At 41.1% G+C, this 14,277-nt stretch overlaps 1 protein-coding gene across 1 annotated transcript; it reads left to right on the top strand.

The window, feature by feature from the left end:
• The first annotated feature begins 244 nt into the window (after positions 1-244).
• Positions 245-13,581, top strand: LOC143987617 (multiple coagulation factor deficiency protein 2 homolog). The gene is made up of 4 exons (XM_077486488.1): positions 245-486; positions 6,085-6,171; positions 9,042-9,166; positions 13,263-13,581. The coding sequence occupies exons 1-4, from the start codon at positions 260-262 to the stop codon at positions 13,406-13,408; spliced, it is 585 nt and encodes a 194-aa protein (XP_077342614.1). The 5' UTR covers positions 245-259; the 3' UTR covers positions 13,409-13,581.
• Positions 13,582-14,277: the final 696 nt, after the last annotated feature.

Genomic DNA, 14,277 nt, shown 5'->3' with positions numbered 1-14,277 from the left:
TGCAAATTTATTAAAAATGAAAAACAAAAAAAACACAGGTTTTCTATTAGTTTTAATTTTTTTCTGTTAGTTGAACTAGAAGAATTTGCATTTTTTTTTATCAACCTATGAACAAAATGGCTGGAGTTAGCCTTTAAGTGTAATTTGTACCTCATATAATGTGGCTCAATACATGGCTTAGCTATTATTTAGAGGAACTTGCTTGCATCTGTAAAGGTGGGGGAGGACACTGTTCGACTACTAAGTCTTCCAATGCCAGATGCTGTTGGGTTCTCTGGGAAACTGGGCAGCTGTTAAAAAGGCCACCTCAGCAGTATTCCTCAGTCACAGAGTCATCATGGAGGCAAGAAATGTCTTCTGTTTTGTGCTGTGCTTTCTTGTGCCGTGGAGTGTTGTCAAAGCACGACCAGATGAGAAAGGGACATCTATTAAGAACAACTTTCCTACCAATGCATTTCATAATAAGACAATCATCACTGACCACCAGTAAGTTTGACAATAAGGGGAGATCCGTATGTAAACCATTTCTGTACAAAGATGTCGCAGTTGGCTGCTCGGGATTCCGGGCACAGGGGTTACAAATACACTGTAAACTTGTCGCAGAGACCTTGCTAAAAGATGGGTGAGCTTGATTCTTGTCTAGTTTTGTCTCTCATTTATTTGATACATTTATTGATAAGCTATTTCAAATTCATTTTTGTTTACAATTCAGCAAATTATAGCTATACAACTGAATATTGGAGATGTTGGCATTTTAGAAGTCATACGGCCTTTTATAGAACAACACACACACACACACACACACACACACACATTTATGGTTTGCAATTCCTAATACTTGATAGTAGCAGCTTTGGTTGTAATTACATTGTAGCATTTGTTGGTACACCTCTGGTTCCACCAATTTTTGCCTATTCTCAGAAAATTGCTTTTTCTCTGTCAGATTTGTGGGGACTTGGGATGAGCAGTTCTTAAGCATTGACGCATTGGGGGAGATTTGCTAAAGCTGGAGCAAATAGAATCTAGTGCAGCTGTGCATAGCAACCAGTCAGCTTCTAGGTTTTATTGTCAAAGCTGAAGTTAGAAGCTGGTTACTATGCACAGCTTCACTAGATTCTATTCTATTCTGTGTGCTCCAGTTTTAGTAAATCTCCCCCCATTTTGTCACTTCGATTGAAGTTTGGACTTTGAATAGCAAAACCAGACTTTGTTAAAAGCAAACCTGAACATATGTATGCGAGGTTACAATTTCCAACCTCACCTTCTGAAGATACTATTTCCCTGGCTGTTTGCAGAAATATATTTAAGGGTTGTAAAGCAATATTTGAAATTGATTTCATACATTAGTTATTTGTATGCAATAATAATTGCTATATTAGTAAAGTACTGGGGTCATTCCTACATAAATGTCCCAATTACCAGAATATCATTACTGTGAAAAAAAAAATATTTTCATATGTAAAGTCCATAAAAATATGGATGAGTGAGTTTGGGGTGGAGAAACTTCACTGACCTGCATAGAGTCCTAACCTCAATCCAATAGAATATTTTTGGGATGAATTAGAGTGTAGGCTGCAAGCCAGGCATTCTCGTCCAACATCAGTGCCTGACCTCACAAATGCACTTCTGGAAGAATGGTCAAAAATTCCCATAGACACACTCCTAAACCTTGTGGACAGCCTTCCCCAAAAAAATGTAAGCTGTTTAGCTACAAAGGTCAGGCCTACTCAATATTGAATCCTACGGACTAAGACTGGAATGCCATTAAATTTCATGTGGGTGTAAAGGCAGGCGTCTGGCAATATAGTGTGTGTGTGTGTGTATATATATATATATATATATATATATATATATATATATATACTGCAACAAGGAGGCACTTCTGTGGCATTGCATATATAGGCACTTGTGTTTGTGCTGGAGGACTGCTCCATAGCAACATAGGGACCGAGCTGTCACTAGGTCTTCTGGTCTTGTACTAACAATAGTAAGCCAAGAGGGCTGGCACCATATCGCATGATAATGTTGATTGACTATCATAGTGCTAACTACCTGTAAAACCCTCTAAGGCTGGGTTCATGCCGCAGCACAGAGCGGCTCACAGCAGGGGTCAACTGCGTCCCCAGGGTCTGATTTCAGCCTGAATTTTGAGCTGAATTTGGATCTGAAATGGACCAGAAGGGACTGGTTCACAGGACTCCTGTCCAATTCGCACCGGAGACGCTTTGGATATGTGTGAACTGGCTCCATTGAGAGCTGGTCACAATCTCCTGACATGAGAATTGAATGCGGAGAAACACACATCCAATTCGCACTAGTGGGAACACAGCCGAAATGGTTAAAAAGATACATTGAGGGGCATTTACCAAAGCTGGAACACACAGAATCTGGAACAGCTGTGCATAGTAACCAAAAAGCTTCTAACTTTAGCTTGTTCAGTTAAGCTTTGAAATTGAAAGCTAAATGTTGATTGGTTGCCATCTAGATTTTGGCTGCACCAGGCTGAAGCTGGCTATAGATGGTTGATTTTTTTTTCTGTTTAGTCAGGGGGCTGAATGAAAAAATGGAACATATTCCTCCATCTACATAATGCCGCGTACACACGATCAAACAATCCGGTGGAAAAGTCCGGCAAACTCAAGTCCGCCAAACAATCCCCCCGTGTGTAGCCTCCGGCATACTTTTTTGACCCGAAAGTACGGCGGACTTAGAATGCCGTGTTGCACACCAATCTATCCGTCGGACTCGCATTTCGGCGAACAATCCGGCCGTGTGTGTGCCAGTCCGCCGTACTTTTGAAATGAGTGGACTTTTCCCGCCCGGAGAAAAGTCCGCTAATTTTGAGCGGGTCTCCAGGTAGGCGGGGCCCGCGAAGGAGACGCCCCGCCGCCTGGTATGGACTTAAAGGAGAGGCCGGCGACGAGGAAGAAAGCCGGACTCCTCCGCTAGCAAAAGAGCTACAAGAAGATAGTGGAGGAGTCCGGCGAGAAGACCCCCGAAGACGGAAGACCCCCGGAGCTGTGCAATAAAGTATTTTATCTCGTGTGTTGTGGTTTTTTTTGCACTTTTATTTTACAGGTGAATGGGTAGGGGTACATTGTACCCCATACTCATTCACATAGGGTGGGGGGGCGGTATCCGGGGGCCCCCTTATTAAAGGGGGCTCCCGGATTCCGATAAGCCCCCCGCCCGCAGACCCCGACAACCAACGGCCAGGGTTGTCGGGAAGAGGCCCTTGTCCTCATCAACATGGGGACAAGGTGCTTTGGGGTGGGGGGGGCCACGCGCCCCCCCCTTCCCCAAGGCACCCCCCATGTATGGGGCACGGTACGGCCTGGTACGGCTCAGGAGGGGGGGGCGCTCGCTCGCTCCCCTTTCCTGGCCGGCGGGGGAGCGTGCTCGGACAAGGATCTGTTGTGGACTTCGGGGGGACACCCACGCCGATTTTTTTCGGCGTTGGGGTTCCCCTTTAAGTCCATACCAGGCGGCGGGGCCAGCGACGTCTCCTTCGCGGGCCCCGCCTACCTGGAGACGCGCTCGAAATGAGCGGACTTTCCTCCGCGTGTGTGGGCGAGTCCGTTCATTTAGAAAGTACGGCGGACTTAGTATGCCGTATTAGTCCGCTGAAAAAGTGCCGTGTGTGGGTAAGTAGCCCGTACGGAAATATAGACGGACGGTCTGGCGGAAGTCCGCCAGACTAAGTACGTCGGACAGACGGCTACGTGTGTACGCGGCTTAAGCGAGGCATACCCTCCTCACTTATGTACAAGCAACAAATAATTTACACACATGTGGTATCACCACAAACATCAGGAGAAGGGTTTTTCTTAGTGGTAGGTCATGGTAATAACATAAAAATATACAGTTACATAAAAAAAAAAAAATTTGACTACTGTCAGAAGCAGCAGAAATTGTGACCCTCTAATAGTCAAGCTGACTTGTTTACCTCTTCAACCCAATTGTCTGTTCTTCCACCTCTAAAACAAGATGTTGTGGTGCAGGATATAATATTCCATGGTTGTCCATCTTACCTCATTACTAGACTGATTCTTCAGAGGGAAAGTTAGCCAGCCCTGGCTGTACCTCTAAAATGATCTCTAGACTTATGTGATCCAGCACACCAAGCACTGATTAAGTTTACAACAGAGCTGGGGTGAGCTTTGTTCCACGTGTGGCTGCTGCTGTGCCAATTCTTACCTTTATTAATTCCTGAATATTTTACGGATTGGCCTGGATATTGGGCTGAGCATCAGCTCTATTAAAGTGCAGGTCTCTGGAATCTTGACTTTAGACAATGTCAGATAGTTGAAACATTCCTTAGTCTTCAAATTCTTTAAAGAGGTTCTGCTTCTTAGACCTCAGAGAAAACCAAGACTACTAACATGGGATTTACCACTTGTGCTGGACTTCCTTGTCAGCTCCAGATTTGATAACTCTTAATCCAGTTTGATTAAGGATTTATCCATCCTTCTTTTTGCCATCACCTCAGCCAAAACAGTTCCCAACAGTTTTTACCTTCTATCTAGCCTGGGAAGTTTTTTTTCCATGCAGGGATCCAATGCAAAAGTGGCTTCAATGTTTCACAAGACCCAATAGATTATTTTTCCTACGTTCAGGATGACTGAGAATGATCATACTCCTAGCCAATCACTACATGGGCCCTGTTGGCTGTCCAACTGACTTATAAGGCAAAAGGCCTGGCTCCTCCTGAGGTGGTGACAACACACTCAGCCAGAAGTTTTTCATCTTAATTGGTGCCAGAAGTAATTTATAAGGAGATGATGTGGTCCTTCATTAATATCATTTTGGCTCACAATATCACATCATTTTTATCCTGTTAAGTTTTAATTGCAGCTATTTGCTGACAGAAACTTTAAAGCCAAAAATTTACTTTCAGCCTTTTCCTACCCTTGATTGTGGGGAGTTATTCTGTATGCTGCCATGGTGTTAGTAAGGAAAATGTTAAAGTCATTATCAAATACTTACAATAATATTCCTTTCCTGATTTAACCGCTTCAGCCCCGGGTAGGATTTGCCCCCTAATGACTTGGAAATGCTCCCGCACGAGTGCCCCCATGGAATGCGGCTCTCTGTTGGGACACTCGATGCAGAGGAGGGGCCTGGAGAACTGCCAGGGGAACCCAGAAAAGGAGGATTGGGGCTGCTCTGTACAAAACCTTTGAACAGAGGAGGCAAGTATAACATGTTTGTTATTTAAAAAAAAAAAAAAAACCCTTTACAATTATTTTAACTTCGTGGAACCAAATCATATGCTGCCATGGTGTTGAACTGGGAAAGGAAAATTATACTACATGATATGGAATTTTTTTTTAGCTGCTGCTCCCACTGCCCCTCAGGGTCTGGCATTGCAGTCTATAGCTCTCCCCCTCCCCTTCCTGCACCCCAGACACAATTTCTACCTTGAAACTATGCATGTGAAGTTAATGGACTAATGAGGAGTTTTAGTGAGGTCTATCTTAAATCATGTCTTGCAGTTTTGAGAGAGACAATGTCTTATTGTGGTTAATGGAATATTTAAACCTTTGTAAAGTAGACAGCTATCCTGTATTCTGTGAACATTGGATTTTCCTGAGTAATATACATCCTTGCAAACGTCTGTTATTTTCAAGATAATTTCCCCTTGAGCATACTGCTTCCTGTTGTACTACAAGCTGAAGCCTGCGTGAACAAGGCCGTCGAAACCTTTCATATATAAGCTACCTAACTGCTCATGTTGCTCTTTATTCAAATTCCTTCTATTGCTCTCCTACGAAATTTCAATAATTCAACATAATTTCCTCATAAGCAATAATGGATACATTACTTTTTTGTTTCACCAACTCTGTCATCAGTATCTAGATTGTGAAAGCTGAGGGCAATAATGATCCTTTATATCTCTTTGAATATATCCCATTTACAATATACTTTTTCTTCTGCCATGGATGAAAAAAAAAAAGAGATTTTATGACTTATAGCTACAAGGCAGGCAGGGCATTAGAAACTCATTGCTTTTCCTTGGTGACTGAATTATTTTTAATGATGTACGAATTAATACTAATGATAATCTACTCTGTACCTGTCTAGTCATTTAGAAGATGAGTTAAGGCACGAGATGGGAGAAGTTGATTTAGATAAAGCCTCAGAAGATGAACTTGAATTCTATTACTTCACGTAAGTGTGATTTATTGTTATAAGTGATACTAAAGGCATTGGCAATGTTACATGAATAGGAATGGATTTTTTTAAAAATGCATGTAATGGTATCTAAGCACTTAAAAAGCAATCAGATATTACATACATACAGTATCTGGTTTAACTAGTAACGGTCACATTAAAATAGACTTGTTCTCTACAGTTAAAGGCATTTTGCTACTTGGCTTCCTCAGCTCACATGAACATCAGAAACATACCCCAGCATTTATAACCACATAGGTAACGGTTACCTCAATCCAGTCATCATGGTCTAGAGTACCACAACATTTGAGTTTATCTTGCTGCATGGCTAATAATACCTGCACCTTCTGACAAGTTTTGTACACTTTCACTTTATCATTCCCAGCAAGAGTCCTGTCATAGGTTGAACTAGATGGACTTATGTCTTTTTCAAAACTAACTGTGTTGGCCCAACTTCTTCTGAATTAGAAAGAATCAATAGCCTCAGGTACAGAAAAATTGTTATTTTCACCCTACATACCTTAACAAAATCAGTGTTTTCACTAGGCCAGTACATAACACTTTTTCTTTTAACCATTCCTTGGTGTGATTAAGATAATTATTGTGTTACATAGTAGGTGAGGTTGAAATAAAAGACACAAGTCCATCAATTCCAACCTGTGTGTGTGTGTGTGTGTGTGTGTGTGTGTGTTTATGTCAGTATTACATTGTATATCCCTGTATGTTGTGGTTGTTCAGGTGCCTAATAGTTTTTTGAAATTATCAATGCTCCCCGCTGAAACCACCGCCTGTGGAAGAGAATTCCACATCCGTCTTACAGTAAAGAACCCTCTATGCAGTTTAAGGTTAAACCGCTTCTCATCTAGTTTTAGTGAATGGCCACGTGTTTTTTTTAATTCCCTTTCGCGGAAAAGTTTTATTAAAATTGTTAAAATATTTATTTCTGGTTCAACTTTTTTGATAGATGGCCTCACATTCTCGTTCAGCACACTACATTATGATGGCAAATTCCTAGCTGATATGATTGCAAGCTACCCAGGCCCTGAAACAGCAAACTATAACATTCCCACCATTAGGCTTCCCAGTTGGTATGAGGTTCTTCTGTCTAATAATGTGACCAAACTACTATCTTTGATTCATCAGTCCACTGGCAAGGACCTCCAATTAAAAAAAACAAAAAAAACACTTGGGCACCTTAGCAAACGCAATATACAATGACACACACACACACACGTTGAACAAGATGGACTTATTAAACCTTATTAACCACTTCAATACCAGGCACTTATACACCTTCCTGCCAATGACCAGTTTTGAGCTTTCAGTGCTGTCGCACTTTGAATGACAATTGCGCTGTTATGCTACACTGTACCCAAACTAAATTTTTATCATTTTGTTCCCACAAATTGAGCTTTCTTTTGGTGGTATTTGATCACCTCTGGGATTTTTATTTTCTACTAAACAAATAAAAAAAGACCGAAAATCTTGAAAAAAAAACATTTCGTTTTTGTTTCAGTTACAAAACTTTGTTAATAAGTATGTTTTCTCCTTCACTGATGGGCACTGACGGGGCTGCAGTGACGGGCACTGATAAGGCGGCACTGATGGGCACCAATGAAGTGGCACTGATATGCGACACAGACACTGATAGGTGGCACAAATAGGCACTGATAGGTGGCATTGATTGGCATGGATGGGCGGCATGGATAGGCAGCATGGATGGGCATGGATAGGAGGCACTGATAGGTAGCTAGGGTGGGCACTTATAGGCGGCTAGGATGGGCATCCATTATGGGCACTGATTGGCATTCATTATGGGCACTGGCTGGCATCCCTGGTGGTCTAGGGGGCATACCTGGTGCTGGGCATCTCCTGGTGGCGTCCTTGGTGGTCCAGTGTGGGCATCCTTGGGGGGGCTGTGCTGATAATCGATCGGCACAGACCCCCCCCCCCCCCCGTCAGAGGAGCAGCCGATCGGCTCTCCTCTACTCATGTCTGACAGATGCGAGTGAGGAAAAGCCGATCACCAGCTCTTCCTATTTACACTGTGATCAGCCGTGATTGGACTCCGTCTGAGACTCTTTACCGAGATCGTAGTTGCAGGGTGTCAGACTGACACCCCGCAACAACGATCGCCGCGAGGCGCGCCCCCGGGAGCACGCAGCGGCTTAATATCCTGATCACGTCATATGATGTCCGGTCAGGATATTACAACCACTTTGCCACCGTCATTTTGCTATATGGCAGGCTGCAAGTGATTAAAGACTTGTTAAACCTTATAAACTGTGAAACAAAGAAGGGCATGCAACCCCTTTCTTGCTTGAGAAATGCTTTGAATATTCATAGTTGTTATGACAGTATGGGGCTGGTGCATTTTTTTTACATCAGCTATGGATTCCATACACCCAAAATTAGCAGATACCATTTAAAGGGACAACAAATGGGTGGACAGATCTTGGCAGTATAGTTCTAAGCACTTAAGCCCTGAATATTGGGCAGTACTGGCCATTTCAATAGAAACCAACCAACATTCGGCTCGTGTGTACAACAGCCGGTCCAGTTTCTCTCAAAGGGACAAGACCGAAAAAGGTCTGCCGATCAGCACTCTCAGCCAGTGGCTGAGAGCGCTGACCATTGAGTCCCGGGGGGCGTATTGTCCCCCTGTCAGAACACAATAGCTCAGTGGGGAGATCGCTGTTCTAACATCAGATTCTTAGTAAAGTGGCTATTCAGTTTGTTTTTTGTTCAGGACAAGGAAAAAAAAACTATTAGTGTGTTAGAGGCTTTAGAGGCCATGGCCTTTTTTTATTTCTCAGCTGTTAAATTCAAATTAGGATGCGTAATGCTCTTATTTTTATCTTCTGAAGGGTGCATGACTTTGATCACAATAAACTTCTAGATGGGCTGGAGATTATGGCAGCATTGCACGATTCCCTTGATGAATACATAGGCGATATATTTACGAAGGATGAAAAAATGAAGCAGTACATTGGTATGTTACTCTATTTGTGTAATGGTGATAAAATTACTTATGTAAAGAGCTACTAAACATTACAAGTATTATTAAAACATCCATTATATTCACAGGAAGGTCTTAAAGTGATTGTAAAGTCAGAAGGTTTTTTTTTTTTTATCTTAATGCATTCTATGGACCACCCTCAAAGACCCCATACACACTATTAGATTTTCTGCAGATTTTTTGTCTTCAGATTTACCAAAACCATACAATATGAGGTAAAACCTTAAAAGTCTCCATTTGTATGCAATTAGGCAGGCACTATATGGTTTTGTTAAATCTGAAGACAAAAATCTGCAGCAAATCCAGTAGTGTGTATGGGGGGCTTAATACTTACCTGAGCCCCATCTCTATCCAGCGATGTCCACAAGTTCCTCGGCCATCTAGGACTCTCCCCTCCTGATTGGTGCCACTGCTGTGTCTCAGCCAATGGCGCCAGTCGCTGTCAGTAAATTAGCCAATCAGGAGAGAGAGAGGGAGCAGGGCTGAACCGTGGCTCTGTGTCTGAATAGACACAGGAGGCTGGGACTTAGCTTGGGTGCCCCCATAGAAAGCTGCTTGCTGTGGGGGCACTCGACAGGAGGAAGAGGCCAGGAGAGCCAAAAAGGGACCTGAGAAGAGGAGGATCCAGGCTGCTCTGTGCAAAACCATTTCACAGAGCAGGTATGTTTGTTATTTTTAAGGAAAAAAAAACCTTTACAATCACTTTAATGTAATGTTTGGATTTTTTTAAAGGTATATTTTAAATAAGTATGGTGATGGATAATTTACACACCACATCCCTCACAATTAAATAAGAGTACAAAAGAATGTGGGACTTGTCTGTAAATAAATATTGGAAATTAAAACTATTATGTATACATGTCTCCTACCCTGATGAAGATCCCACCTTCTGTTTTCTACTGGCTAATTAAAAAAAAAATTCAAGTGTTTATGCATGCATTTTGTAATAATATAACAACCAAATTGCACACCCACAAGTGTGATAAAAAGATATTTGCTGTATACGCTACAGCCATGGCCAAAAGTTTTGAGACTGTCACAAATATTATTTTCCACAAAGTCTGCTGCCTCAATTTTTATGATGGCAAATGCATATACGTCAATGTTATGAAGAGGGAGCTGATCAATTGCAATTAAGTGCAAAGTCCCTCTTTGCCATGAAAATTAATTTAATCCCTAAAAACATTTCCACTGTGTTTATGAAGGCAGCTTCATGGTGCCCAGGAAAGACCAGCAAGCGCCAGGACCAGTTGATTTAGCTACGGGAGCTTTCAAATGAATGCCAGTAGGCAGGTGTGAGTGCATCTGCGTACACAGACAAAGTGCATCTGCATACTGCAGACAAACTGATATTTTGAAAAAGGTACAGGGATTGGAGTGCTGAGGACTGAGTTAAAGTAATTTTCCCTGATGAATCCCCTTTCTGATTGATTGGGGCAGCTGGAAAAAAAAAAACCTTGACTGGAGAATAAAAGGCGAGTCCTGTGTCATGCCATCCAAGAACAGCTTTGGTGACAAACAATGCCTTTTCCAGCATGATGGAGCACATTGCCATAAGACAAAAGTGATAACCAAGTGAATTAGGGAACAAAACAGAGATTTTGGGTCCATAGCCAGGAAACTACCCAGACCTTAAGAACTTGTGGTCAATCCTCAAAAGGCAGGTGAACAAAAAACCCTGCACAAATTCTGACAAACTCCAAGCATTGATTATGCAAGAATGGGCTGCCATCAGTCAGGATGTGGCCCAGCATGCCAGGGCGAATTGCAGAGGTCATGAAAATATTGCAACATTGCAAATAATGATTCTGCATAAATGGAATTGTCAATTCAAGCTTTTGACACTACAAATTCTTGTAATTATACTTCAGTATTCCATATTAACATCTGACAAAAAGATCTAAAAACACTGAAGCAGCAGCAGACTTTGTGAAAATTTATATTTGTGTCATTCTCAAAACCTTTGGCTACAGCTGTACAACCTTGCATGCTTCCCTGGCAAGATAAGTTCTTGCCATCCTTTCATAAACTGCAAAGGACTTGCAACTTTAGGGGAACACTCAAACATGGTTTGATAAAACAGATTTATAAAGGATGTCTTCCAATAAGAAAACCTGGTTAGTTCAGGGGAAGACAGTTGGGTAAAAGTGTTTTTTTTTTTTTTTTTTTTTTTAAAACAGGTAAGATGTTAACAGTTTATGCGATATATGCTAAGGGTGGAAGGGCACAGCTTCTGGATTTAGGCAAACACTGGATTCAAAGTTTTGACAGTCGTTCTCTTTCTCATACCTCTCAAGATTGCTGCAACTTGGCTGCTGCTACGCTAATGTCTTTATCTGCATGTAGTTGCTGAATTTATTTATTTTCCTCCTGCAGCTTGGCATCTCTGCTTCTTTGTTTTATCACAACCAACATTTTTGCTTCAGTAAGATTATTACTCACACTCTTATTTATGAAGCATTTCTTCATAAGCCTGGGTTCAAAAGTTAGCGCTGATGCCAACTTCAAGTTCAGCCAACTATCAGAGCAGAGTTTGCAGCTGTTATCTAATCTTTGTGATAACAGTGGAGATTCTGCGCTGTCTTAATACAATATTTTTGTGTGGATGGAAGAATCTATTTGTTGAAAAGAATAAACAATCCATCTATGGCCAGCCTAAGTGTTCCGATGAGAAAAGCTGCAGTATGCGATATCCCTTTAAAACTTAAATCTAATTTCAACCTTTAGGAGTATCTCACCAAAGTAATCATTTCTATTGCAGGGGATGCCTAAAATGTGACTTGTATCTTCTTGCAAACTTCTGGGAAAATCAAACACACAAGTGGGAAATAACATTTCTGAGGGTGTTCTGTATACCAGTAGTGTACAGAACGGCTCATATTACATAAAATTACAGCTGCTGCAGCTTAAAAAGCAAAGATAATTTTTAATAACAAAAAAATTGCAATATGGCTTTATGTCCCCATTTCATATGCATTTTTTTTTGTTTTCTATTTTAATGGGTTTTTTTGTTTTGTTTTTTGCCAAAGTAGAGTTAGTCTTAAAAAGCAACCTGTATAAAAAAAATAGCGTGGGCTGCCACTGTTGATTTTATGAAAATGCTAACTGCCTGACTGGCTCTAACTTTGTGACAATGCAAGTGAAGTATGTGTAAACTCAGAAGTCCTGATCTGTGTACATATATATTCTAGGTCAGTGATTCAAAAAGTTTGAAACTGTGATGATGATGTAATGCTTATAATAAGGTTACCTCAGAGCAGAAATTGTAATATAATTATAAAGAATTGGGTTTTGGACAGTGCCTGTCTGGAAGATACTAAATGACCAGACTGCATCCAAAATGGCACAATAAATTACTAACATTTACTACCCTTGCACACATTTAAATATTATGAGATGTAAGTTTATTGAAGTCCTACATTCATTTAATTTGATTGAAGTTTTCCTTACTGGTTAATTCTTGCTTATAAAAATCTAAGCCGAACGGTGAAGCAAAGTTCAAAGAGATGTAAAACTAGGTGGGAGCTGTGCTAGATAAAGAAGATCAAAGCAAAGTTGTCAGTTCCAGCAGAGTTTCTGCTGTCACTGTACTTTTCTCTGGATTAGTTTTAAGTCAGCCCAGGGAATCATTTGTGGATTTGCTATCATTTCATCTGAGCAAAAAAAACATAAAACTTGCATTTTCGTTTTATTGGCATTTGTAGGACATCTAGAAAACAGATGGCTTGTACCACCCAAAAACCAATGCAAATTATGTAAATGTTAAAGTTTTTGCAAACTGCTTAAGTAACTGTGGCAGACTTTGGCCATCTCCCTTTCAATGTCACAGTAATTAGTAATCGATAGGATATACCAAAAACGACATCTTCTTGTCAAGTGAAAGTAATACCTCACGAACGGCTGTCAGCTTCTGCTCTACCGTCCTCTGCAAACAGATCCATCACTGACCGCTTTTCAGAGGGAGGTAGAAGCTGCTGCCTGTCTGAAAGAGACCTTACTGTTTTCATCTGCGAGCACAACTGTACCTTTATGACACAAGTATTTTAAAAAAAATTCTGTTTATTTGCAGATATGACTGATGAGGTCCTAAAGGAAGATGATCTGGATAAAGATGGGTTTTTATCTTTCGTTGAGTATATGCACTCACAAAAACGAACAGCAAGTCCAACTACAATTTTGGACAAAACGGCAAAAGAAAAGGGCTCCAAGAGCTGAAACAGAGAATAAATTAGAGACAGTACCTTATGTACCATGTTTCTATGCTGTCGTGTTTTTGCAGAGAGCTTATCTTTACTTTATTGCAGAAATCATGCTCAATTCATTACTAACCGTTGCTGTTAGCAATACATGTTTTTTAATTATCTAGTAAATAAAAGATGCATACAAAATGTTATTATTGCTCAATCAAAAATAAGTAGAGCTTAAATTGGCTCATAAAGCCTTGGTGTTTTTTACCCCAATACTTTCTCTGCATTAAGGTAAAAAAAAAAAACCCAATAACATTTTCCCATCCCTCCCCCTCGCTTACCTGATCCTGTCTGCGATCCAGCATTGTCTCAACTTTAGGTCTTCTCTCCCCTCTCTTCCTCTTGTCACAGACTTGTACAGCAGTGGGAGCCATTGTGCCTGCTGCCGTCAGTCAAATCCTGTAAGCAGAGAGCAGGAAGTGGGGCCGAATTGCACTGCGTGCATTTACAGATGCACATAATGTGGCTCAGGAGCAAGCCCGAAGGTGTGCCCCCATAGTGAGCGGCTAATTCACTGCCTCTTTGGTAACTAGGAACTGAATCAAAATCTCCCAGGGACACAGATGGCAATAAAGACCTAAAAGAGCTTATAACATTTCTCTGCTCTAACTACAAAATATTTTGTTGTGGACTCTGGCTTTAAAGGTGGTGTTAAATCCAAAAGCAAATATTTATTATATTAGTTTCATAGTTAGGTTGAATAAAGACACCAGTCCATCCTGAGTGAGGTGTCTACAATTGTCCCTATCCCTGTACGTTGCACATTCATATTGGCCCCTACCATCAAGGAGCCCACAATGCAAGGTCCCCATTCATATACTAGGGCTAATATTGGAC

The sequence above is a fragment of the Lithobates pipiens genome, unplaced genomic scaffold (genome assembly GCF_037356315.1).
Source record: "Lithobates pipiens isolate NorthernLeopardFrog02 unplaced genomic scaffold, aLitPip1_a1.2 Scaffold_18, whole genome shotgun sequence".
Taxonomy (NCBI): Eukaryota; Metazoa; Chordata; class Amphibia; order Anura; family Ranidae; genus Lithobates; species Lithobates pipiens.
The sequence above is the reverse complement of the archived record's forward strand: the minus strand, read 5'-3'. Positions and strand labels throughout refer to the sequence as shown.

Bases quoted from the DNA above. Each gene is read 5' to 3' on its own strand.
- LOC143987617 (XM_077486488.1), top strand. From the start codon at position 260: ATGCTGTTGGGTTCTCTGGGAAACTGGGCAGCTGTTAAAAAGGCCACC. The intron at 487-6,084 runs GTAAGTTTGACA...GTACCTGTCTAG, and splicing joins ACAATCATCACTGACCACCA to TCATTTAGAAGATGAGTTAA. The intron at 9,167-13,262 runs GTATGTTACTCT...GTTTATTTGCAG, and splicing joins AAAAATGAAGCAGTACATTG to ATATGACTGATGAGGTCCTA.